The following is a 27,444-nucleotide window of genomic DNA, read 5'->3' on the forward strand; positions in this document are numbered from 1 at the left end:
GTCTCAGCTGCTGGAGGTGCTCCACCCAAGGGCACGAAGTTGCCCTTTACATTTAATGTCATGATCTTCCTTTGACAATCCTGAAAGGGACTGTAAACTCTTATTTGGCTTTAATTCCTTGCTCATGCTGTTCCCTCTTCCTGTGAATGCTGCGGGCTGAAATCCCACCCGTCCTTTAGGACCTATCTTAAGTGCCACCTCCCCTGCAAAGAAATTTCCTCCTGACCCCTGACCTTCTTTTTCCTGTATCAGACATATTGTTTCTTTTTTCAGGCTGTTCACTGAACTTTGTATCCCTCATGATATTTAATCACAATCGGTTTCTTTTAATATAGGACGTGTGTACTTACCTTATCATTCCTACAAGGTATAAATTGCGTACTTGAAAGGACAGACTTAATCATTCATCTTTTTCTCCCGCAAACTTCTAGCTTTTTTTGTTGTTGTTGGCTAGTTGGACTTCAATAGGTAGTTGTATAAATCCATTGAAAAAAGTATTCAAGATAGGAAAGGTCAAAATTCCTATGTTTATCAGACACAATGTAAAGCGATGCAGAATAAAAACAATACATATATATCAAATACAGACAGATATGAATGTACATTTATTTTGCTAAGATGGCTTTTTCTAGTATTGAAGGATACAGAGGTGTGGGCATTGCTTTTTATTAAAGGGCTGCGCCTAAAATAATTCTTAGCTGTGGCGCAGATGATAATTTGAAGACAGAAAAATGTTTCAGCACCTCTTTCAGTCTGGGACCTTGCCTGAAAGAGCGCTAGCAAACTCTTACTAAGTTTTAGGGAGGGAAACTGCTCTGAGGCACTGGAGGAGACGGGCCCTTAGGAACCTTCCAGAGAAGCCCTAACTCCGGCTTTTCCAGCTGGCCGCGCCAGGGCAGGCGGAGGGGTGCGGGACGCGCACCCTCCACAGCTCCCCGCTCCGGAGAACCAGGCCGACCTGTTCCCACCGCCGCCTCCCCGCCTCCCTCTGCGGGTCCGCGGCCCCGGCCGCGCGCCCTCCCTCCGCGGCGGGCCTGGCCCGGGCGTCTCTGGGCGGGCGGCCGCGGCGAGGGTCGAGGTTCGGGAAGCCGGAGGCCGGAGGCCGGGCTCAGACGGGGTTTCCAGGTGAAGGGCAGGAAAACAACCGGTCGGTCTGGGCGGAGCCGGGCGGGCGAGGAGAGGGCGGAGGGCACATTGCCTCATCCTGTACATTTTACTGGAAACCGGACGCATCCGGGGGAGGGGCCGGGAGGCGGCCCGGGCACCGCCAATGGCTGGGCCGGGCGTGGGGGCGGCTGGCGAGGGCCGCGGCCCCTTAAATACCCGGGCGGCCCCGGCCCGCGCCCGTCGATAGATTCCCCGCGCCCGCCACGGCTACGGTGGGACGCAGCCGCGCGCAGCGAGCCGGTGGCGCAGGTGTCTGGGGGTCCCCGAGCGCCGAGCCCGGGAGCATGATCGTGGACAAGCTGCTGGACGACAGCCGCGGCGGAGAGGGGCTGCTGGACGCGGCCGGCGACTGCGGCCTCATGACCAGCCCGCTGAACCTGGCCTACTTCTACGGCGCGTCGCCGCCGGCCCCCTCGCTGGCCGCCTGCGACGCCGGCGGCTCGTCGTCGGGTCCGTCGGCGCCCGGCTCGCCCGGCTCCGACTCCTCCGACTTCTCCGCCTCGTCCGTGTCCTCCTGCGGGGCCGTGGAGTCCCGGCCGAGAGGCGGCGCCCGCGCCGAGCGCCTGCAAGGTACCCGCCGGCCCCGCACCCTGCTCGCTCCGGGCTCACTCGCCTGGCAGCGTGGGGACAGGGCTCCCCAGGAGGGAAGGGCGTCAACCAGATGTGAGGTGGCCCCTGCGCCCTCCTTAGCGGCGGGACATAAGCACATTGGCCGTCATTAGTGAGCGACTACTGGACGCCTTGCCCTGGGCTGGGCGCCTGACACAACGATGCCCTTTGACAGTCTGTGGAATCCTGGCGCCCCCAGCCGGCCTGGCCTCGGAGCCTTTGAAACGCCACTCCGAGCCGAGCGCTGACTTGGGGGCAGTGAATGAAGTTAGACACCTCTCTTTCTCTCTCCTTCTCTCCTAAAACACCAGCTTTATTGGGTTATAATTAATATACTGTGACGAGATTTGGGTTCTGATGTGGGTGTGATTTTCTTGTGGCTTTATTAGTGAAAAGCTGTCCCAGAGGATAAGGTTTGGGAACTGTGTTTAAGGCCATGACTTATTTCTTCCTAAGTATTTGTGGAAATTTTAAGTAAAAGGATTTTCCCATTAAAGAAATCTCTCTTATCAAGATGTAAGGTGAAGCTGGACTGAAAAACAACTCAAGTTAATGCCGTCAGTTTATGATACTGGCGAGTTTCAGACGTCAGACTAGAATTTCTTTGGTCTTGTTTTTGTTCTGTGCACTTTAGAATGGATGGATAAGTCATATCTGGCAAAGAAAGGCATGATGTTTGCCTTTCCGGTTGTGAATTGGTTAGTTTCATTTTTCAATGAACGGAGTTGCATAATTTGGTGGAAAACAGGATGCCCCTGTGGGTAGGCGAAAGAACGCCTTGATAATCTCAAATGTTAGAGAGTCTAATCAGCATGATTTTAAAGCACGTCTCTTTCCGGTGTTCCCCACTGCTAGCCACTCCTGTTTTGGTTGTCTTTTATTTTAAAAAGTGATTTTTCTTTCTTTTTTTTTTTTATATCAGAGTATTATGGGGAAAAAGTGATTTTTCATTTTCATTTTAAGTCACTTAAAAATCACTTTAAAAAGTGATTTAAGCCACTGTATGTTAAGGGTGTAGCAAATCCAAAATGTGTATGTGTGTATTTAGGACCTTTTCTTCCACATTTGGCTTTCATTTGGCTGAAACTGTTTTGCTAGTTCCTTGGTTCACCACAGAGCCATAGGGGATTTCTGAAACTGCATTTTTCTCTCTGTGATGTTGAATTATTTTCTGCTGTCATTCCAGGGAAATGCTGTATTAGATTCTGGCAATTCTGGTATTTGTTGAAATTCCTAAACTTAAATATAAAACCAACTAATTGTTTTATTCACCCCATCGAGCTGTTTATATCATATATTTATGATGTATATGTGTTCAAGTTATGCAGTTTCTTGTCCTGTTTTCCTACTTTTTTCCACACTCGATGGAGTGGCCAAATTATTCATTTCCTGACTTTTTGTGTGTTTCTGTTCAATTCAGATTCCAAGAGGTTTTGGCATAGTAGTGGTCAGAAGTAGAATACTGTACTTACGTACTAAATTTTAAAGTGTATTTTTAAGTTTAAGTGTGAAATGAGCACATTTCCTTTTTACTTAGAAGGCGTGTGTGAGCAATTCCAAAAACAGGCGGTGAGGGGAAATCCTGTGTGTGTGTGTGGAAATGTGTTTAAGCTTAGTGAATTTAAGCAGCTTTCTTGGCACAGTTGAATTGAGGGAAATAATAAGTAATAAATCGAAGACAGTTGTTAATTGTTAGGTTTTGGTACACTGAGATCTTTGGAGGAAGTTGCTTTGTGCCTTCTTAGGTGAGTGGAATTAATAGACTTTAAAATTTCTATGTGAACATAAAGCCTTTGGTTTAAAAAGTTAAAAATGTCTCATTTATCTCCTGACCCCCGTCCCCAAGTTTTTCCAAAGTCAGGAATAAATTTAGATCTGTGAGAGTGAAGGTGGCAAAATCTGTGATCCTGTCTCATGGGTGGTAGGGCTGAGAGACGGAGGGGCTTAATTTGGGTTTATGTATTGGCTCTAGGGATCTCCGACCACATTTTTGTGAAAGGTATCAGGTAACATAGAACCCTGAGTAGAGCTGGGGACGTGCAAGGCCACGGGCCAGAGCGAGTTGGAAAGGCTTTGCAGTCTGTTGCTTGGGAACTTTATACATTAGATAAGTAGACGTTTGGGGGTTATTAAGAGTTGTGTCTGTGAAGAAATTTAACTGGGGGTATGTTTTCTTTTCTTTTGAGCAGTTGAGCCCCATATGGGGGTTAGCAGGCAGCAGAAAGGACCGTTTCAAGGTGTTCGTGTGAAAAACTCAGTGAAGGAACTCCTGTTGCACATCCGAAGCCATAAACAGAAGGCTTCTGGTCAAGCTGTGGACGATTCTAAGGTGGTATCTCTTTTTTGTTTTGATTGGGGTGGTGGGGAGAGGTTAGTCTGTCGGGGTTATTCTCTGCTGACCTAGCTCTAGTAAGTCACTTGTAGTTTTTCATAGGTGACAAAGTCCATAGGACAGAACATGTCGGTCTTACTGTGTACTGTAATCTTATCACTTAGCCCAGTGCCAGGCACTTGGTAGGTGTGCGAGAGAAACTTAATGAATGAATAAATGGAGCAAGAAAATAAATAGCGTTCATTTGAAATGGCACATTTTGACTAGAAAGGGAAAAATCAAATGGCTTTCTTAATTTTATCTTGAGTTGAACTAAGGTGAAAGTGAAAATGGGGAAGTTGCAAGACAGAATGAAAATTGAGATAGAAAATAAATATTGATAGAATAACCATATCAGAGATTTATGGTGAGCTATAAAAAGTGCTAGAGATAAGTCTATTTATTGATGTATATTAAAAAGGAAACTATTTTAGATACACTAAATTGAAAACTTTTTTTCCTTATAGATACAAGGTGTGAACATAGAGCGGTTCACAGGTAAGAGTTACTTCTGTTCGTCAGTTTATGGGGGACTTAGAGTAAAATAAATTAATGTGATTATGGGTGAAATTTATGAAGTAAAATTAATCACAGATTCCGTATTTCTTTCTTGGGTGCAGATTTGAAGAACACAGTGTCATATAGTGGGAAAAGGAAAGGGCCCAATTCATTGTCTGATGGATCAGCTTGCAAGAGGCCAGCTCTGTTGCAGTTTTTGGTAAATATCTCACTGTTTTCCTCTGAATACCCTTTGGGAATTATTCCTGGAATAATTTTAGAAGGAAGTGAGTGTGCAAGTTGCTTTTTCTTTTTTTCCAGACACCCCCCCAAACACCGACGCCCGGGGAGAACATGGAAGATGTTCATTACAGTGAACCCAAACAGGACAGCAGTGCTGATCTGCTTCAGAACATTATGAACATTAAGAACGAATGCAACCCAGTCTCCCTGAACACAGTCCAAGTTAGCTGGATGAGCCCCGTGGTGGTCTCTCAGAGCTCCCCCCGAGAGCAGTGTCAGGACTTCCATGGAGGGCAGGCCTTCTCTCCACCTCAGAAATATCAGCCATGCCAAGTCAGCAGCTCCCTGCCAGTGATGGACCAGGCTTCGATGTACCAGTATTCTCCACAGAACCAGAACGTAGAGCAGCAGCAGCACTACTCCCACAACCCCACTCTGGAATACAGTCCTTATTCCAGAACTTCTCAGTCCCCCAACTATGAACCAACCTTCTTTGATACTCAAGAACCACAGTTCTGCCCAAACCAAAGTTTTGTTTCCCTTCTAAGTAATCACGGGGAATCTGAGAACATTGCTAATCCCATTCAGACTTCCTCCAGTGTTCAGCAGCAAAGTGACGCTCACCTGCAGAGCTTCAGCATGATGCCCAGCGGTGCCTGTGAGGCTGTGGGGGGCCATGATGTAGCCTCCACCTCTTTAAACACTTCACTGCCCTTCCAGAATGTCATTGGAAATCCAATGAACACCACACAGTTAGGGAAATCATTTTTTCAGTGGCAAGTAGAACAGGAAGAAAGCAAATTGGCAAATATTTCCCAAGACCAGTTTCTTTCGAAGGATGCAGATGGTGACACGTGAGTATACTTTTATCTCATATATACTTAATTAGCCACACTTGATGGACCTAGTGGGCATAGAATTTTTCTAGATTATACCATGTTACACCTTAGTGGTTGTTAACGAAGATGACTAGTATAGGTAGAAACTACTACTCAGCGATAACTTATATTTCAAGAAACGTTTTTTCCCTTTTTTCATTTTTTTGGCTGAACAAATTACCTGTTCTAAATTAATAAAAATGTGTGTGTTGTCTTGAATAATTTGAGTTTGGAAGACCAACATAGACTGTGTCTCCAGAGCAGAAGTAATTAGATCGTGATTAGGCATAAACTGTGAGTTGATTTGTAGATTGATCCTAATCTCTCCTGAAGTCTTCATGGCTTTGGGCAAGTCATTTAACTTCTATAAGCCTCCATTTCTTGATATGTAAAGTGATAATACCTCTCTCATAGGGTTTTTATGAGTATTAAAAATAATAGATTTAAAGTGATTGGTATGGTGGTTAACATCCTTATTTTTCTTCTTCTTTCTGGTAGCGTAACTCACTCTGTTGCAACTGGGATGTATTATCAATCTAGGAGAAAAGACAAATTATGCTCTGTAATGTTTCATTTGCAAAAAGGGGCTAAAGGAAGAATTTTTTTTTTAAAAGATGAATTTAGTGAAGTCATAAATAATTCACCTCTTTTCCTTTCCTTGTTCCCCAGATTCCTTCATATTGCTGTTGCCCAGGGGAGACGGGCACTTTCCTATGTTCTCGCAAGAAAGATGAATGCACTTCACATGCTGGATATTAAAGAGCACAATGGACAGGTGAGGATCTTGACAGAGTCTGGCAAAGATGGGGTCATGGTGAAGTGATTGACGACCAGTTTCGTGTGTGGATCATCTCAGAGCTCAAAATCAAGAGAGTTTAGTTAATATTAACTTTGAGATATTGACTTTTTGGCACCATCATCCCTGAAGTTATTAATATTAACTTTGTAGTTGTTTGACCAAAGATTGAATGCAATACGGCCGCACCCTAAGCTTATTTTAGTTTCCTTGTCTTTACAGTATGTGATTGCTTATATTTTCTCTGTGTGGGTTTTTCCCTGAGTCATAGTTTAGTTTCATATTCCTTGTCATGGTAATGTTATATGTTTAAAAAAATGTTTTTTCCCTCTGTATGTCCATAGAGTGCCTTCCAGGTAGCAGTGGCTGCCAACCAGCATCTCATCGTGCAGGACCTGGTGAACCTTGGGGCCCAGGTGAACACCACAGACTGCTGGGGAAGAACACCTCTGCACGTCTGTGCTGAGAAGGGCCACTCCCAGGTGCTTCAGGTGAGAGGCCGCAAACCGGGCTTCCGTCATCACAGGGCCAAAGAGATAGGGCTTGGATATTAGAAGTTGGATGTAGGTTGCCTATTGTAATATCTATTTTGAGTTAATTTACTCATTTCTTGGGATTCTAATAGATAAGTATGTATATAGCTTGTCTTTTGCTAACAGATGTCTATTTTAAAATTTTGCAGGCAATTCAGAAGGGAGCAATGAGGAGCAATCAGTTTGTGGATCTTGAGGCAACTAACTATGATGGTAAGCAACCGAAACATCATTAGATAAAGAACCATGCAGAGGGTGGGGGCCCGTAAGTTCTAAGGGTATTAAGTGTCATACTAAGAAGGAAGAGAGGTAATTAAAGTCAAAATATTCTGTAGATGCTATTAGCACTGAGATCCAAAGGAGGGAATGTTCAGATTGCCTTACTGTTTCTTGTGGAGCCCATTTTTAGGTAGAGTTAGAGGCCATCCTCAAGGTTTGTAATTATAGAGGGACCAAAAGACTTGATGGGCTGCTTGACCATTGCATCATTAAACTTTTCTTCTAGGCCTGACACCCCTTCATTGTGCAGTCATGGCCCACAATGCTGTGGTGCATGAACTCCAGAGAAATCAGCAGCCTCATTCACCTGAAGTTCAAGAACTTTTACTGAAGAATAAGAGTCTGGTTGATACCATTAAGTGTCTGATTCAAATGGGAGCAACAGTGGAAGCAAAGGTAAATTCACAGAAAAGGTTTGAGATGGGGTAGGAGAGAGAAGTGGTTATAGCAGAAGATTTTGTTCCCAAGTACAGATTGAAACTTCTTTTTTTCCTTTTCTTAAAGTTAATGGAGTGAGTAGCAATGTATGGAGAGTTAAGAAGCTTAGATTTTCGACAGTCATTTCATCTGCCTTCCTGATTTGCATTTAGTCTATGGATTAGTTTCCAAAAGATCACTTAGCTCTGAATAAATTAGTCATAGTTTGCAAGGAAACAATGCTTGAAATCGATATTGTCACTTTGGCTTTCATTTTCATACATTGAGAATAAAGGTAGTGGTTTTTGTAAGGGTTTTTTCACTGTTGTAGGATCTAGACTCAATCTTCTTTTTTTTAAACTGGAAAATATTTTATTCTTTTTAAATTTTGGCTTTTTTTACTATCACATTACATGTATGGAAGGCACTGGGTTAGGGGACTTAAGGGGAAAGATGCCTAAGTCATAAACCCCTTCGGTCCTTGGGGGGCCATCTAATAGAAGAGATGAGAGATGCAGCTAAATTTAACTCCACGGGGTGGCCATCAAGTCTGGAAACTCTGGCAAATACATAATAAATGATTTATTGATATGTTATAATATATGATAAAAATATTACTTATGTTTCTACATTTTATGGCCACTCTATGTACAGGGGTAGACTGTGATAAGAGGTGTGTAGGCAAATTAATAGGAAATTAAGGAGGAATAAAAGATTCCATTTAGCTTAGAATTAAGGAAGGTTTTGTGGAAAAGTGAGCATTCAAAATGAGTCTCCAAGGCTGAGTCAGACATTCAAGAGACTGGGTGAAAACTATATTCCAAGACATGATATCTGGATTTTTTTTCCCCTTTCTTCTTGCCTTTGACAAGGATCGTAAAAGTGGCCGCACAGCCCTGCATTTGGCAGCTGAAGAAGCAAATCTGGAACTCATTCGCCTCTTTTTGGAGCTGCCCAGTTGCCTGTCTTTTGTGAATGCAAAGGTACTTTTAGAAAGCTTTAATAACCACATCAGAGTTGGAATGACCTTTTTTACACCTCCTTCAAGGTTTTGAACTTCTTTCATAGAAGTTCCCCCTTCCTGATATGTATTTCATCCCTTTGTCTTCAGGCTTACAATGGGAACACCGCCCTCCACGTTGCTGCCAGCCTGCAGTATCGGGTGACGCAGTTGGATGCAGTCCGCCTGTTGATGAGGAAGGGAGCAGACCCAAGTACCCGGAACTTGGAGAACGAACAGCCAGTGCATTTGGTTCCTGATGGCCCTGTGGGAGAACAGGTGAGGGTCACAAGGAGGGAGAGGAAATACTTGCAGGCATCCTGGTCATAAAGGGAGAGGAGGTTGTGCGGGGTGAAGGCCAGCTGGTGCTGTGCAGAGGGGCTCTATCGGTGTCTGGGTCTCACACTAGTCACTGTAGCACTTTGGAGCTACTTTGTTGCCAAATGAAGAGTAAGAAATTTGAGGGTTTATGTATGGACCCCAAATGGTCAGTGGTCAGGTAATCTTATCTTCCATGACACATACTTGGGTTTAGAGTAAGTCAGAATGGTTCGAGGTTTGGAAACTGATGAAGGAGAAAGTACCAAGGTTTCTACAGATACCAAGGAATGAGAATCATAGTTTTGTAAGGTATGAGCCTTCAAATATTGTAGATATTAAATGAGTTCATATCTGTAGAGTGTTCAAAATAGTCTCAGGCACATAGTATGTGCTCAGTGAACATCAGCGACTACAATTATTTCCATCTACTAAGTGAAACTGAACAAGAAATGGAAAAATTATTTATGTAATTTAGAACCTAGAAATATTTTACACTTTAAGCAGACTTACGCTTTACCCATCAATTATGGTTATATATTATCACTGAGGATTGAATAGTTTCACGTGAGGGAACTTTTCTAGTTAATAAGAACTTAGTCTTCAAATAAAGAAATTAAAATGTTTTTGATGGAAATCTTTTCCATCAAAATGAGAGTGATTTTGGTTGTGGGTAGGTTATTACATACTTTATTAATCACAAAATAAAATAAATGTATGGAATGCAGTTTAGCTTTTTCTTTCATTCCTAGCCGTCATTACGATCATGTTATAGTAACCACTATTTGTAGAGATTTTTATAACTTAGAAAGAATCTCTTGATAGTTTGTAAAGAATTTTCACGTATATTACATCACTTAATAGTTACAACAGCTTTTGAGTATAAAGGTTCAACTGAGAAAATTGGTATTCAGAGAGGTTCCAAAGACAAGAACCATCATTAACTGGTAAATGACAGAGTCCTAATCTCAATATTTGTGGTGTACAGTCATATAACAATGCCCTTAGGGGTTATTGAGGTATGGAGGGCCATTTGACTCTTCACTAAATGTTCTCAGATTACTGTCCTTTTTGCTCCTGTATTTTTTGTGTATGTGTGTAAGGTGGGGAGAGGATCTTTTCCCTTGCTTTTGTTGTCAGACTCTGGTTGTTGTGTTTCCTTATAGCAACTACTGCTTGTATCCCTTACCCCAATCTTCTTTCTTCTAAATTGTTCCTTCTAATCTGCTGTGAGCTGAGAGACAAATAATAAAATTTGTCAGACTGTGGATTAAAGTCAATCACAAGACTGTGAATGAGCCTGGGGTCTATTCTGTGATCCATGAAGTTCTGCACAGATGCATTAACACTTGGATATCTTGGCAGCTATTTTGACTTGAAGGGTATTAAGGATTTGCTTACGTGTGTATAAGGTGCTTATTTGTGTTCTTGTTAGTTGACGCTGACTTCAAGTTTAAGTGAGATATTATGATGTACCATAATTACTGCCTTATAGTAAATGTTCTCATAAATAGCAGGAGTAAAGATTAGGAAAGGAATATAGGTCTTATTTAAGTGTTTGGAGATTTTCAACTTCAGGTAATTTTTAATGGAGATGTTTTATTTTCTTGCACCCAAAGACTGTTAGAGAAGATCTGAAATAGCTTTAAAAGTTTAGTATTTTTTAAAGTCTGCTTAAAATCTTGGCAAATACTGTGCATATTTCTTCATATAGTTACAAGTTAATAAATAGGAGTAGTGTAGAATATATAAGAAAGAAATGAAACAAACTCTGAAGAAAATAACACCCTTTTAATCATAGAAAATAAACCTCACAAATCCTATTTACTTCTCTTCCAGATCCGAAGAATCCTGAAGGGGAAGTCCATTCAGCAGAGAGCGCCACCGTATTAGCTCCACTGACCTGGAGCCTGGCCAGCAACCCTCACTGTCAGTTAGGCAGTCCTGATGTATCTGTACATAGACCATTTGCCCTGTATTGGCAAATGTAAGTTGTTTCTATGAAACAAACATATTTAGTTCACTATTATATAGTGGGTTATATTAACAGAAAAGAAGAAAAATATCTAATTTCTCTTGGCAGATTTGCATATTTCATACCCAGGTATCTGGGATCTAGACATCTGAATTTGACCTAAATGGTAAAATTGCCTTCAGTTAACAGTAGCTTTTGGGTTGGAAAAGACTTTGATTTGTGGCATCAGGCATTGCTCATATAGCTATTGCCAGTTTCAAAGTAGGTGAATTGTAAACAATTCTTTAAGAAAAATGAAAGCGTTTGAAAGGGTAAAAGTATTGAGGCTTCATTTGGCCTGATGTGGTACCTGGTAATTACTGGTTTGGGAAAATTTCTAGTCATTGGACTAGATCAAAAGTGTCCATGGTTAAAATTTGATCTTTGCAAGCTCTGTATATAAGTGTTATTTTTTTGCCTTTAAAAATATTATACATATTTGGTCACTAACATGGCCGTATGTGAAATGTGTAAGTCAATAAAATAGAAAAGAACAAGTGAATTGTCACTCTTTTTAAAAATTTTACACATTCGAAGGAACTGTTATTGTGTAATGGCCTATCTAAAGTCTTTGTAGATAAAGCAGATGGGGAGTTTCCCTTAGTGGCTGAAAGAGCTACGTTTGAATTGTAAATATGCTTTTTCTCACGCATTGAAATGAGACACATTATTTGTAGGGAATTGCATGCTCTTGAAGAGAACACCTTTTTATGGTTTACCTTCTAGAATTTATAATTTACGTGTTCTGTTGAAATTTTTGTTTTTTACCTTTATAGAAACAACAAAGTCAATATTAAAACATGTCTTCCTGTTTTATAATGTCAAATAATGATAATGTGCCATGACATTTTATATTGCCATTCAGAAAAAAAAGTTTTATTTTTTAATAACATTAATTTTATTAACATTATTTTGCTTACCTCTGGCATGCCTCAGGAACATACTTGGCTTTGATTACACACTAATTTTTTGTATTAAATTTGACTCATTAAAAACCTTTTTTTTTTTTTTTAAAAAAAGAATGAGAAGTCTTATAAGCAACTGACTATAACTTACCGTCTTGTAGCTAAGTACTTAAATTCTTTTAAAAAAGATGCCCTTTGGATTGATCACATTGTTTGACCCAGTATGTCTTGTGGACAAGTTAGTTCTTAATCACTCTGTATCTGTAAATACGTTGTGATGCAAACCAGTCCATTCCCCCTGGAAACACTCATGCATGTTTTAAATAAACATTAATTCACTAATAATGTCTTAAGGATGTGCATTTTCTTTTCCTAGTGCCTTATTTATAGTTCTATGGGTGGAAAAGTGTTATTAATGACTACTCTAAATACCTTTAAATTAGTTAATGTATTTTAAGTTTGGATTTTTTGGAGAACATGTCTCCCGAAGGTATATAAGATTTAACATTAAAATCTGTTTGCTAAGTTCACCTAGTAGAGGTTTGTTAGGTTCTGAAAATATCCCAGAAGTTTGATACTGTTGATCATTCAGAAGTTTATATGTGAGAAGAAGCTAAGTGGGAGCAGTGAACACAGGAAAAACAGTTTGGAGATTACCAGGGTCATTCTGAGAAGGATGTAAACCTGGGAATGGTAGTAAATGGGGTTCTTCCCTTTCCCAGCATGCTGTCTGGATGTGTGCAAGAATAAACACATCAGCGTCTCTGTCAGTATCAGTGATTATGATTATTGCACATATATTCTACTTCTTACAGCTTACTTACTTACTTAACTTACTTCTTAACTTAACTCCTAGAACCTGGTGAAAGCTATGAATCCTTTCCCTAGAAAAGTGCACATACACTTATATACACAAATGCTGTGTTCTCCCCAGAAGACCATGGCTCACAGGTTAAGAATCTACTTTAGTTCCATTTCTGCACATCAAATATAATTTTTCCTTCATATAAATGAAATTTTAAGAGTAATTTGCTTTGCAAATGCAACCTGATAACAAGAACAGTAGAAATGACATATTTCCACTGAATATAGCTATACAGGAAACTTCCCAAGTAAGCTTATATATTCTCCCTTAATTAATCCCAAATTCTCATAGTTAATTGATTGAACCAGGGTCTGGCAAGCATATTTGTGTGTGTGCGCATGTGGAAAGATGTATGATTGATAATATGAGGCTAAGACATACAAAACATTTCTTAGCCTTGAGGTGCTAGTGTGAGAGACAGGGCATGTGCTTTATTAATTAGATGGACTGTGTTAAACACCATTAAAAAGAGATTATCATAGAGATTAAGGAGAGAAATTTACATCTGACTGGAAGATTCAAGGTAGAGCATTTGAGCTGTATCTTCAGAATAGTTAATTTGGATGTTCATAGAAAGGGAGGAGAGGCAGGTTAAAAAAAAAACAGAAAACAGCATGAACCAAGGCATAGTGTTTTACGAGAACAGCAGGTGATTTCAGTGTAGTTTGGTTAGAATTTGGGATGACCAATAAATTTCATCTTGTGTTTCACCTCTGACTGGTAATATTCTCATGAATATCATGTTGAGAAAGATCTTCAGGCTTTCTAGGGGCTTGGGAAGAGAGAGTGTGTGATTGATTAGTGATATCTGCCACAGGGGTATGGGAAATGGCTCTCAATGGAATACCCTTAAAGAATGAAAAGCCAAGACTATGTGCTCATGGCTGCAACCTCAGTGCCTAGCATGGTGCCTGGCACATGGTAGCAACTCATAAAATACTGGTTAAATGAGTGAATGTGTGCCAATCCTGGTTGGGATCACTGGTTTTTGCGGGGAGGTGGTATTTTGAGCCAGAATTCACTATTATATACTAATGAATTATGGCGATCATAGTTCTGAACTTTAACATACGATTTAACAATGACATTGATATGTTAATGAAAATGGGCATAGTTGGATTTATTTAAAAAAAATCAGGCAGTCCCTCTTTGCAAAGGACTAACTTTAGTACTGTAGTTTAATATTCACTAAGGAATCTCCACAAGTCAGAGAGCAAATCTTCCAGCTCTATAAATTAGTCAAATTAGTAACATTTAATATCCTTTCTATATTTGTACTTAGGAGTGGAGAATTTCCTCAAACTCTTCTAACTTGTAATAAATGTCAACTTCTTAAACACAGCGTCACTAACTTCCATTTTCTGATAACATCAGTTGCTCTGTATTGAATGTGACCACAGGGAGAAATCAGCTTCAGGTACTGGCTGAGTTCTTGATGATTCCTCTCATGTCAGGCCTGGGTACAAGGTTTGAGATTAGTTATAACTGTGCTACTAGGTTTGGGTTTTCCTGCTAGTGCCCTGGATTAGTCCTTGAGAGAAAGGGAGGGACTGTCTTATTCATCATCAGAGGCCCCCCACCTAGCACAGTATCTGACACATAGTAGACATTCAATAAATATTTCTTAAATTGAATTTATTTTATGACTTATTTATTTATTATAGACAGAGTCTCACTCTGTCACCCAGGCTAGCATGCAGTGGTGTCATCACAGCTCACTGCAACCTCAAACTCCTAGGCTCAATTGAGTCTCCTGCCTCAGCCTTCTGAGTACCCAGGATGACAGGTGTGCGCCACCATGCCTGGCTAATTTTTTTTCTATTTTTGGAGAGATGGGATCTCAGGGTCTCACTCTTGCTCAGGTTTGTCTTGAACTCCTGGCCTCAAGCAATCCTCCCGCCTTGGCCTCCCAGAGTGCTTGGATTACAGGTGTGAGCCACTGAGCCCAGCCATGACTCTTTTAAATTTACTTTTTCTTGGCATATTTTATACTTCAATGTATTAACATTTTATCATTCACATGGAGCTTATGACTTACTCCAGAAATACTTTTATGTTTCAACTATACAACAAGTCTGGTTTTACTTTATTTTCTCAGTCCCCTCATTCTACCTTTCGCGTCTGCGCAGACCCAGAAAACATTGCATGGGTGGTGCATTTCTAGGAAGAATTAAGACTGTAGGTTCCTCTCAAAGTGTCTTGCTTTCTTATTTGTACTCTTTGTCCTGGAGCCTGTGCTCCCTGCTCCACTACCATCACATCGTTCCCCTTGCCTGTCAGCCCAAGAGTGTTTTGGGATGAGAGTATCCAGGTAGTCCAGCTGAGTGCCCCAGGTTCAAGGTTTCAGTCTTTGCTGGACATCAGTATCTTTTGTGAAGTTTGTTAAACATGCAAATGCCTGGGCCCCACCCCAGGCTTCCTGAGTCTGAATCTCCAGGGTTTTCAGGACTTCTGGAAGGTATCTGTGAAGATGATTCTAGTACACAGTTTTAGTGTAAGTTAATTAGGAAATGCAGACTTTGGAGAGTAGCTGTGGGTTGGGCAGTAGCCATAGGGTGGTGACAGAATGGGTCGCTGCAATACCCATGCGGATTAAGCAGGAACTGATGAACGCCTGCCATGTAGCCAGGCACGTTGGATCCTGTGGTATAGAAACCAGCTTTGAAGGTGCAATCATGAGTCACCTCATCTGTTTTTATGCTTTCAGAAAACACTTTTCTAAGGTTATTCTGGTTTTTAAGTTCTCCAGGTGTATTAGTTTCCTAGGATTGCAACAAATAACCACAAACTTGGTGGCTAAACCAAGACAAATTCATGCTCTCACAGTTCTGGAGGCCAAAATTCTGAAATCCAGGTGTTGGCGAACCATGCTCCCTGCAAAGCCTCCATGGACGAGTCTTCCTTTGCACATTTCAGCTTCTGGTGGCTCCAGGCACTCCTTGGCCTGTGCCAGTATAACTCCAATCTATGCCTCCATCTTCACATGGCCTTCTCTTTTCCCTGTGTTTTTCCTCTGCATATCTCTTACAAGGACATTTGTCATTGGATTTACGGCCCACCTGAATAATCCAGGACGACCTCATCTCAAGATTCTTAATTACCTGTGCAAAGACCCTTTTTCCAAATGAGGTCACATTCAGAAGTTCTGAGGATTCAGACGTGGACACATCTTTTGGGGGGCTTTCATTTAATCCACTACACCAGGGAAAGAGGATTTATAATCCTTCTCCTACCATTATTTATTTCTCTTACAAAATGAATAAGAATATTTCCTTTCTTTAAAAATTATTTTATTGTGGTAAGATTGCTTAACATGAGATCTATCCTCTTAACAAAATTTTAACTGTATAGTACAGTATTGTTAACCACAGGGACAATGTTGTACAGCATAGCTGTAGAATTTATAAAATGAATATTTCTTTTTCAGCAATCCAATCGTGTGTCTTCAGAATCTATGCATACCTTTTACACATAATTTTTGATCTAACATATGGTACAATATCTCCATCTCATTTATTAGCTTTAATACCTGGCATTGACCAGAAGACTCATTTACTATTGATAACCAAACTTTAAGAGAAACAGTAAAAATAATTATTGAGCTGTAATTTAAAAATTATTATGATGATTAAAAAAGCTTTAAGTAAGTTAAACTTACAACAAAGCTTCTATGATTTTCATTAGTCATTCTGCTCTGAGGTATACACCCAAATAAACCCTATGCTCTTGACCTGGGATCGCACGACTTAGAGTTGCTCATGTGGGAGGCAACATGATCACAAAATAAATGCTTCTGCTTTATAGCATCCGACCTTGTAATGATAACAGCAGAGTAGGCACTCACTGAAAACTGCAAATGCTTAAAGGTGAAGGGTCAAATCCAGTTTCAAACAGTAAACGTTGATTCCACTTTGTCAAAACTCAATTGAAATATACCACTTGGTCTAGATATTGTAAGGCTGGCGGCAGGCACCTCTCCCTTCCCTAATGAAAAAAAGAAGAAGCCCCTCCTATTCCTCAATACCCCCCCTAAAACTGTAACAAAGAAATTCCTCACTCTTGGCGCTGAAATCTCCCCGCTGAAGAAGCTCCCATCCCCCAGCCCTAAGAACCTATATAAACCCACTCAGACTTCTGGGCCGGGCGGCTTCTCTGGTCCACTCGTGGGACCGTGAGGCTCACCCGGGTCCCTCTCTTGGGACTCGTTACCCTGCCCGGGAGCGCCCCAATAAAGCCTCTTTACTTATCCCTTTCAACTCTGCTTGTCTTTCTTTCTCTGGTGCCGGCCAATCCAAAAAACCTTACATTTGCTGGGGAAATCCGGGAGGGTGCTTTGACCTTTGGCTCTGCCGCCCCTCCCTTGGACTCCGGTCTTAAAACCTTACAGATATTATCTTCTTAAGTGATAGGATTCTGGCTATTGCTCTGAAAATAAAGATTTTAGCAGCTCCAGGAACTTGGTAGTTGGATCCAGCATGTGTTTTGTTACCTGTTGGAACAGCTTAGTACCTTTAGGCTTGGACAATAGGGACAAATTTCAGATTGTGAAACAATACTAGATTCCTTAGCTTAATTGACTGAGGGCTTAAGTTTGAAATTACTATTTATTTTATCAGTTCATGGTATCTTAATTCCCTTGGCCTGCTGTCTGTATTTGCAGCCAAACATCTCTCAGGGAGGACTTTGGTTTCGAGTGCTTACATAGGCGCGTGGGTACCTCCTGACCGGCCTTCACGGAAGCCTCGCGTGTGGGCTGCTCTTGTCTTCCAGCACGCAGAGGTCAGCTTGGGCCCCCGTGGCAGTGGGAGCCTGCTGATGAGAGCCTGCCTTTCCAAATTGGCTCCGAAGGCTTTTTTACATTGTTCCACTTTTTATTTGTCTTTAAAATGACTATCCCTTCCTTTTTTGCTCATGAGAAGTATTCCTTGCAGGATGCTTTAAAATTTTCAAAAAGTTCTTCTTTTTAGGCTCTTGAAGGTATGGAAGTAAGAATTGCTCATCTTCAGGATAGCAGTTGTATCCGGTGTAACATCTTACGTGTATCTAAAGAAAATTTACATTACACCACTTGGGAAAACAAGTAGATACTTGGATGGTGCTTCTACCCAAAAGATTCTTGGAAATTTTTTTTAAAAGATAAATTTTTCAACTCAACTTGTAGAAAACTTTAAATATAACATATTACATTACCTTTATAAAAGAAAAAATAAATAGAGACTTCTCTAGGGCCCCACAAAATGATTTTTTTGTCTAGGCCGAATAAAGCTACATATTAAGCCAGATTTTCCAAACAGATCCTCTAAATTCTATGAGAAACTGTCCAGTTTTTTCATGAGGTATAATAGAGAAAGAGATCTATAGACAGAAATTTAATTTACACAGATTATTAATTTTCATACATATTCCAATCATATAGACTAATGAGGTACATTATTTAAAGTGCAGAAAGTTATAGACAGTTGACAGGTTTCTTTTTTATGACATTATCCTCTTTCCCAGGCTATGTAAATCAGTTTTGTTTCTTCCCTCAGCTAAAGTTATCAAGGTCAAAATGTCTGTTAAATTAATCTTTTTTTCTTTTCTATTTTCTGTGCCACTACTCACATCTAAATTTTCATGACTTCATTCCTAAATTGCCACAATTGACATTAAAAAGAAAACCTGGCATTTTATTATGGAAAGTTTCAAATAAACACAAAAGTAGGAAGAATAGTAGTATATTGAACTCCTATGTACCTATCATAAAGCTTCATCAATTATAAACATTTTGCCATTCTTGTTTCTTCTTTCCCTCCTATATTTTTTCTAGAATAACTTAAAGCCCACTCCAAGCATTATAGAATGTCAGTATATACATGTTTAACAGATACATAGTATCTCCAGATAATAACAGATATAGAACATATCTATATAGTAACAGATATAATTTATGTCCCCATAGCTCTCTAATTATTCTTCCTCTCATCTTCTTGCTTTTCTCTCCAATCCAAAAATTTCCAACCATTTGGCATACTCTTAAGGAAACCTAAAAAGGTTTTTCAAAGGCTCAATGATTCCTATTGAATCAAACACAAGCTTTTGTCCTGGTTTACAAAACCATCTTGACTTTAGCTTGACCCTGCCTGTCTAAACTTATCTTCCAATGTTCCCCACCAGCTATCAGGTGGTTCTCCTTACTGCTTCACTTGATGCCCTGTTTATTCCTGTCACTTGTCCTGCCCCTGCTTCCTCAAATTCTGTTTATCCCAGAAGGCCCCCGTGGGGTGCCACTTCTTCTATGAAGCTTTTTCCAGCTCATACTGACCTCTCCTTTCCCTGAATGCCTGGGATTTAAACACAGTTATAACTTGAGAGCTGATATTTTCTGTCGTATTCCAGTCTTAATTATTGCAACCGGGAAAGTGAGCTCTGAATCACTGTGTATCAGCATTTTCTTTTTAAAGACAACTTTCAAATATGTAAGTGGGTGGTATCTCTGAGGACACAGAGTAGGCGGATGGTACTGGACAGAATCTAGCATCCTAATGGGAGGCAGAATTCTAAGGTGAATTGATCTCTGCCTCTGGTGTGACTCCTGTGATTATGTTAGGTTGTGTTGCAAAAGTGATTTTGCATATGTAGATAAAGTTATTAACCAGTTACTTTAAGATGGAGAAACTATTCAGGTAGGCCTGATCTCCTTTCATGGGCCCTTTAAAAGCAGAGAATTTTCTCTGGCTGGAGGCCAGAAGAGGAAATCAGAGCAATTCCAAGCCTGAGAAGGACTCAACCCATAATTACTGGCTTTGAGGATGGAGCAAGCAGACCACAAGCTGAAGAATGCAGATGGTTTCTAGAGCTCCAGAAAGGAAATGGGATCTCAGTTCTATATCCACAAGGAGCTGAATTCTGCCAACAAGCCAAATAAGCTTAGAAATACATTCTTCCCTAGAGCCTCCAGATAAGAGCCCAGTCCAACTGACAACTTGAGTTTGGCTTTGTGAAATTCCATGCAGAGAATCCAGCCAACCCCACCCAGACTTCTGACCTGCCAAACCTGCAAGATGATATGTGGGTGGTGTTTTAAGCTGTTAAATTTGAGTGTAATTTGTTACACAGCAATAGAAAATGAATACAAGAGGTAAAATAGCGTTTGAGCTTGTAGTTCAATTTTATGCATTTCCTGCTATTCTTATTAAGGCTCCAAATTAGCAAGGGAGGTTTTCCAACAAATGGGGGCACTTGTCTTTGCAGGTGTGGTCATCACACAGGCCTGACTTAGTTTATGATACCTCACTTTCATCCATCAGTTTCCTACTGCAGATAGGAAAATTTCAAGAAAAGGAAAGTGTAGCTTTCCTATTCCTGTGTTTTCAAAAGAGTCTATAAGAAGATGCTTGAGTAGGGGAAGGTGATTAGGAAAGTATATCTGACCAGCAGTCGCTACATAATAAGACTCTAACCACTACCTCTACCCTGGGACTGGGGAATATTTTGTAGGGAACGGACCCCTAATCTCTGCAGTAGTCAAGATTTCAGATGGTACAACTTGTTTATAAAAGAAATACAGACACTGTAGAAGCTGGTCAACAAATAGTTACTGAGGGCACTTAGAATGATAAGAACTGAGGTTAATTTCTTCTTCAGCCTAGAATCAGTGATGATGGGCAGGGGCTTTGAAGTTTAACGGGTATCTATCTATTTCTCCAGCCACGTACAGGTAAACAAATGAATGAATAGACATTCATTTGGGGTGCCTGGGTGTGATTCATAAAGAAATTGTTCCTTATAAAATTTATTGCCAAATGACTCATTACAGAATGATGACGAAGATAAGACTTCTGTCTTAGAGGGTTATGCAAGTGTTCTTTTAAAAATCAACCTTGTGGCCAGGTGCAGTGGCTCACGCCTGTAATCCTAGCACTCTGGGAGGCCAAGGCGGGCGGATCGCTCAAGGTCCGGAGTTCAAGACCAGCCTGAGCAAGAGCGAGACCCCATGTCTACTAAAAATAGAAAGAAATTATCTGGCCAACTAAAAATATATAGAGAAAAAATTAGCCGGGCATGGTGGCGCATGCCTGTCATCCCAGCTACTCAGGAGGCTGAGGCAGTAAGATTGCTTGAGCCCAGGAGTTTGAGGTTGCTGTGAGCTAGGCTGATGCCACGGCACTCTAGCCCGGGCAACAGAGCAAGACTCTGTCTCAAAAAAAAAAAAAGAAAAAATCAACCTTGTGAAGTATAATTCACATATAATAAAATGTATACATTTTAAGTGTGCACTTCAAGAAATGTATACACCTGTGTAATCACCACCCACTCAAGATACAGGACATTTTCACTATCCCAGAAGGTTCCCTCACGCCCCTTTGCAGTCAATCTCTCCTTCCACGCACGCACTGTGCCAGGCAACCACTGATCTGATTTCTATCATGGTAGTTTGTTTTGCCTCTTCAAGGACTTCATATAAATAGAATCACACCATATGTACTCTTTTAAGTTGAGCTTCTTTCACTAACTTGGTGTTTTTTGAGATTCATCCACACTGGTGCATTTATCAGTAATGCATATTTTTATTGTTGAGTAGTATTCCATTGTGTTAATAACACCATTTGTTAGCCATTCATCTATTGATGGACATATTTGGGTTGTTTCCAGTTTTGGGCTATTATAAATAAAGTCTTTGTGGAGACATATGTTCTCATTTCATCTTGGTAAATACCTACGAGAAGAATAGCTGGTTCATATAGGTGTATATTTAACCTTAAACAGAACTGTCAAACTGGTTTCCAAAGTGTTTGTGCCATTTTTCACTCCTAACAGCAATACCTGAGAGACTTAACTATTCTCCATCCTCCTCAAAACTTGATATTGCTCGTCTTTTTTAATATTAGCCCTTTTAATGGATGTGCAGTATTATTTTATAGCTTTAATTTGCACTTCCCTGATGACAAATTATGTTGAGCATCTCGTCTTGTGCTTATTGACCATTCATATTTCTTCTTTGGTGAAGTGTCTGTTCAAGACTTTTGCCCATTAAAAGTAATTACATTGTTTGGATTATTATTATTATTGAGTTGTAACAGTTTTTTAAAAATATATAATCTGGATATAAGTCCGTTGTCATATATGTGTATTTTAAGAATTTCTCTCAGTCTGTGGCTTGCCTTTTCATCATTTAAAAAATTTATTTTGCCCCATCCTCACTTCTTTTTCTGGGTCTCTAATTATATTTATTAATATTTAAGACCATTTTCCATTGTCCTGTAGGTCTCTGAGGATCTGTTTATTTTTGTTCAATCTATTTTCTCTCCATTCATTAGTTTGGATAATTTCTATAGATGTGTTTTCCTGTGTTCACATTCACTGCCTTTCTGCTACCATCTCTGATCTCCTGTGATTTTTTTAGACATCAATATTTTCAGTTCCAGAATTTCCATATGGTTCTTTATAGTTTATATTTATATGCTGAGATTTGCTGTGTTTTTACTCATTAAGCTTGTACTTTCCTTAATTTTTTGAGCCATATATATAGCATATTATGTAAAACTACAAATGTAGCCATATTTATAGTTAAAGGTGCTTTAATGGCCTTGTCTTCTAAATCCAACAGCTCAGTAATGTTGAGACTTTGCCTTTTTGTTTGCCTTTTGTTGTTGTTTGTTTAGTTTTATTTTTTTTGCATGTCTAGCAGTGTTTCAATTGTATACTGGACATTGTTGGTGATACATTGTATAAACTCTAGACTCTGGACTTTTGTTTTCTTCCTTTGAGAAGGTTACCTTTTCCTCAATTGGCCAGTTGAATTACTGGCTGACTACCTTGCACTTCTTGTAGGCTTGTTTTTATGTTTTGCTAGGGTATGTCTTTGGAAAGCTCAAAATATTTCCCAAGTCCTTGTATCCTGGCATATCTCAATCTCCAAATTCTACAGATATTTTAACGGCTTGTTTTAGACTTTGTTAGGGTGGGTCTGGAGTGGATCTTACTCCAAAGCATGGCTCTACCCTTTTCTGACATCTCAGTTAGGTACCTGGTGTGTTAATAAATTGATAACAAAGTCTTGTCACTCTGGCTTTGCCAGAACTTCAATGTCCACCTTCACTCATGTTTAGAATCTCTATTCTGCTCTTGTGTGCTCTTGAACACTACTGTTCTGTGTAGATACCACAAGGCTCAGGCTGTCTTGACATGGACATGTACATCTTAGCTCTGAACCAAGAATTCATATGGAAATTTCTACACAACTTCTAGGACTCTCCTTTCCCCCCATCCCAAAACATGTTCTTTCCTTTTTAGCGCCTTGTCCTACAGATTCAAACTGCTTCATTTCTTCTGAACTCTGCCTCTGCCTTCTCACCCCAGCAGGACTACTGTGCTCAGCTTGGATTGTAGCTTGCTATGCCATGGTTGGAAAATTGTACCCCTGCAGAGACCCAGGGTAATCGTGGGCCTTAACTTATGAATGTCTCCTCTTTCAGGAGTCGGTGTTGAATTTTCTGTTGTCCAGTGCTTAAAAACAATTGCCTTATATGTTATCTTCAATTTTATTGTTTATGGTAGGAGGGCTAGTCCAATACCAGTTGCTTCATGATATCTGGAAGTGAAAGTTTATAAAATGTGCTCTTAAAGATTAAATCACATAAACAGGAATGGGTTTAATGAAGAGGGCCCAAAGCTTCTATTTGGGCTGAAAAATCATTTTTTTTAAATTAATTTATTTTTTGTTATATGAAAAAACATTCTTAATAGGATTGAGTCCCGTCTTATGGCTTGGGACACGGGCTCCATTCATAGGAAGTTAGAATGGTGGAGTAGAGTGTAGTTTCTTTCTGTTTCTAAAAATTGAGTCCAATGGCCATTTCCTCTCTGCAAGAAACAAAAAGAGGGTTTCTAAAAATAATAATAGTAGTAATTATAACTTGCTATTTTTAAGTACTTAACATTCTAGGTGTTGTTCTTAAGCCATTATTTTTATTAACTGATTTATTCTTTGTAATAATCCAATTAATTACTAATTACTAGTGAGTACTTGAACATTATTAATTACTAATTAATAATCTTATTTATAGGTGAGAAAAATTGATGTACAAATGGGTTAAATAATTTTCTTGAAGTGTCATATCTGGTACATGGTAGATATTGGAAATCTATAGAAAGCCTTTGCTAGTTTCCATTATAGAAATGTTATGTAGCACGAAGGATCCTAGAAACACAAGGTATATGAATGTGCAAGTGAGTAGGTAAATTGGTGAGGGCATTTGTGGGCACATGTGAGTACATGAGAGTGTGTATGGGTATGTGAGAGCTCCCACCTCAGGGTCTTTCCAAATGTTCTTTCCCTTGATCACAACCTCATCACCTTCAATCAACTTAAACTTCAGGGTCTAGCTTCAATATTGCTACTTCAGGGAAGCTTGTTACATGCTTTCATAACATGTTGCATTTTATTTTTTTCCATCACAATTGTGATAGTAATTATATAAATATTTATTTAATGACTATCTTTTTCACTAGACTGTACGCTCCATGAGGCCAATTTCCCACCATGTATTCAGCACCTAGAACAGTTTTGGGCACAGAGCACATGCTCAGTAAATATTCATTAAATGAATGAATGAATGCCCAAATAAGTAGGTTTCCTGGCTCAGATTCCTATAAACTTGATTTATCATTGAGGTTTGTCTATTTTTTTTGCCTTTCTCTGTTTGAAAAAATCACATACAATAGAATTTATTCTTTTTGGTATACAGATCTATGAGTTTTGATGTTACCACCACCACAGTCAAGATATAGAACACTTACATCTGCCCCTCGCCCTCACCAAAATTCCTCTTGCTAACCCTTTGTAGTCAAACTCTACCCCCAAACTTTTACCCCTGGCAACCATAGAGAATTGTTTATTTTCCATTGCCCTGGGCTCTTCTTTTCTTTCCCATCCTGCTTTGTCTATATTTCAGCCACCTTACTGTTCAGTAGCACCCCTAAATACTTTATCAGAAGTGTGAGACTGAATTTACACCTTTGTCTTAGCCATTTATACCCTACATGGAATTTTTCATTTATTTTATTTTATTTTATTTTATTTTTCTGACCTACCTCTGTACAATTTCACCTACATGGAATCATGTAAGCAAATAACCGGACTCTTGCAAGAATCGGAAGAGGAACACTAGGTCAGCTGAGCTTTTGTTAGTGGCCTATTATTTCTACCCTCTTAACAGCTGTAACATCTGTATGCATCTCTATTTCACTACTCTGCCTTAATTTAGGCTTCACGATTTTGTTCAGATCATTGCAATGGCTTCCATACTGGTTTCCATGCCTCTAATACTTCTTTTTAAATTAAAAAAAAAAAAAAATTTTTTTTTTTTTTTTGAGACAGAGTCTCGACAGGCTAGAGTGCTGTGGCATCAGCCTAGCTCACAGCAAGCTCAAACTCCTGGGCTTAAGCAATCCTCTTGCCTCAGCTTCTCAAGTAGCTGGGACTACAGGCGCTCGCCATCACACCCAGCAAATTTTTGTTTCTATTCTAGTTGCCTGGCTAATTTTTTGTTTCTATTTAAGTTGCCCAGCTCATTTTTTTCTATTTTTAGTAGAGACGGGGATTCACTCTTGCTCAAGCTGGTCTCGAACTCCTGACCTCAAGCAATCCTCCTGCCTCAGTCTCCCAGAGTGCTAGGATTACAGTCATGAGCTGCCACGCCCAGCCTCTTTTTTAAATTTTTTTGAGATGGGGTCTTGTTATGTTGGCCAGGCTGGTCTCAAACTCCTAGGGTCAAGCAATCCTCCCACCTCAGCCTCTCAAACAGCTGAGACTACAAGTGTGCACCCCCACACCCAGCCTATTTCTTTGCTTCTATTCAATCTCTGTATTTCACCCATAAACGCTAAGACCTCTTAAAGCTCTTCATTGGCACCTCAGTGAGCCTTAGCATCTTGCAAATCATTCACAGCTCTTCATGAGGAGCTGCTTTTTCAGAATCATCCTTATTGGGTCTTCCCCCTTGAACTCTATGATGTTCCAGTTGTCCCAAATTATTTGACATTTTCCAAAGGTGCCATATGTTTTATGCCTGAGGCTTTTGTTCAGGCTGCCCTGAAAGCCTCTCCCCACTTTATCTGCCAGTGAACACCTATTCATTATTGAAGACTCAACACATGCTATCTCGTGCTTTCTTTCCAAAGACCACTTGACTCTTCCCTCTTTTGTCTCTGCAGTTACCTGCCTACCCACCTGCCATAACACCCGTAATTCCTTATTGCTGATCTATGCTCACATGTTTGTCTCCCACCTACTAGAAACAAAGCTCTTCAAGGTAAGTCTGTCTCTTATTCATCTTTGAATCTCCAATGCCTAACACAGTACCTGCCATATAGTAAGTAGGTGTTCAATAAACATTTGTTGACTGCACCAATGAAAATAGTGTTTACTGTGTTGTTAGCTGAGCACTTTAAACATTTCCAAAATCTGTTTTAAATTGTATCCAATTTTGGTGTTTGAGAAAACTTTGATCAAGTAATCTTCCATTTTCATGAGAAGCTGATGATTTTCTTTTACAAGGCCACTCGAAGTTCTCTCCAGCCTCGTATCGGACACTATGCATCTATCTTTGTGTGTCTTGGTCAGTTGGCATTATTTCAACTGGGCTTACCCATGGCTGTCTACTTGCGTATAGAAACTCAACTTGTAACTGTGGAAGTGAAAAAGGGGAAAACAGGGGATGTCAAAAGTGAACATGAATTTCCCATTAGTTGCTAACTGGCTTTGAACTTCCTCTCCATTGAGGCTTAGAGTAAAGTCAAAGCTATTATTGTGTGCTCGGGCCTGGCCTGGCTATGGATCATACTGTTGTTCAGGTCTTTATCTGTTGCGTTAAACTATATGAACTCTCTTCCCAGGGATCTTAGTCCTAAGTTATTTGGGTTCAATGTATTTGTCCTGGAAGTGGAGATTTAGTCCTTCCTTGTGAAAGTGAAGATACTAATCCCTTAAAAAGTATTCTAACTTTTTGTGTCATTTCATTGTAAAAAAAAAAAATAGCTGACATAGGATATGATTCTTATTAATAAAGCAACTACATTTTGCACCAGCTAGCTCTTGTCCAGGAGTGAGGGCAGGTAAGGGAAGGGTGGAAATTTTCTATCTCTTAGTCTCATTTGGCCAGGGTTAGGGTCAGAGTGGGACTCTGTCTCCTGCTTGTTTCATGCCCACAATTTCTCTACAACTCAGATCTTTCCTAGACTATATAATTCCCCTAAGAGATGGCAATTTCTTTCCAGAGAGCTCCATATCTTAGGGGAATTACATAGTCTAGGAAAGATCCAAGTTGTAAAGAAATTATTTAGTTCCATAGCATCATGATTTTTAATTATCATATCACCAATTTAAGTTGAAGCAATATTTCTCAGACTTGCATTTTCAGTAGGACCAAGTGGAAGCTTGTTAAAACAGATATCCCTGGAAATTCTGGTTCAGGAGGCCTAGAGAGGACCCTGGGAAAAGTGTATTTTTAACCATTTCCTGAGGCAATCCTGTTGTACAAAGACAGAAAATAATTTTTTTTTTTTGATT

The 27,444-nt window shown here is 40.0% G+C and overlaps 1 protein-coding gene across 1 annotated transcript; it reads left to right on the plus strand.

Annotated features, from left to right (window-relative positions):
• The first annotated feature begins 1,366 nt into the window (after positions 1 to 1,366).
• Positions 1,367 to 12,053, plus strand: NFKBIZ (NFKB inhibitor zeta). The gene is made up of 12 exons (XM_069475070.1): positions 1,367 to 1,737; positions 3,966 to 4,105; positions 4,615 to 4,645; positions 4,768 to 4,865; positions 4,967 to 5,742; positions 6,436 to 6,541; positions 6,907 to 7,053; positions 7,245 to 7,308; positions 7,601 to 7,770; positions 8,664 to 8,774; positions 8,903 to 9,070; positions 10,949 to 12,053. The coding sequence occupies exons 1-12, from the start codon at positions 1,452 to 1,454 to the stop codon at positions 11,000 to 11,002; spliced, it is 2,151 nt and encodes a 716-aa protein (XP_069331171.1). The 5' UTR covers positions 1,367 to 1,451; the 3' UTR covers positions 11,003 to 12,053.
• Positions 12,054 to 27,444: the final 15,391 nt, after the last annotated feature.

Source organism: Eulemur rufifrons, chromosome 7 (genome assembly GCF_041146395.1).
Source record: "Eulemur rufifrons isolate Redbay chromosome 7, OSU_ERuf_1, whole genome shotgun sequence".
NCBI classification, from domain to species: domain Eukaryota; kingdom Metazoa; phylum Chordata; class Mammalia; order Primates; family Lemuridae; genus Eulemur; species Eulemur rufifrons.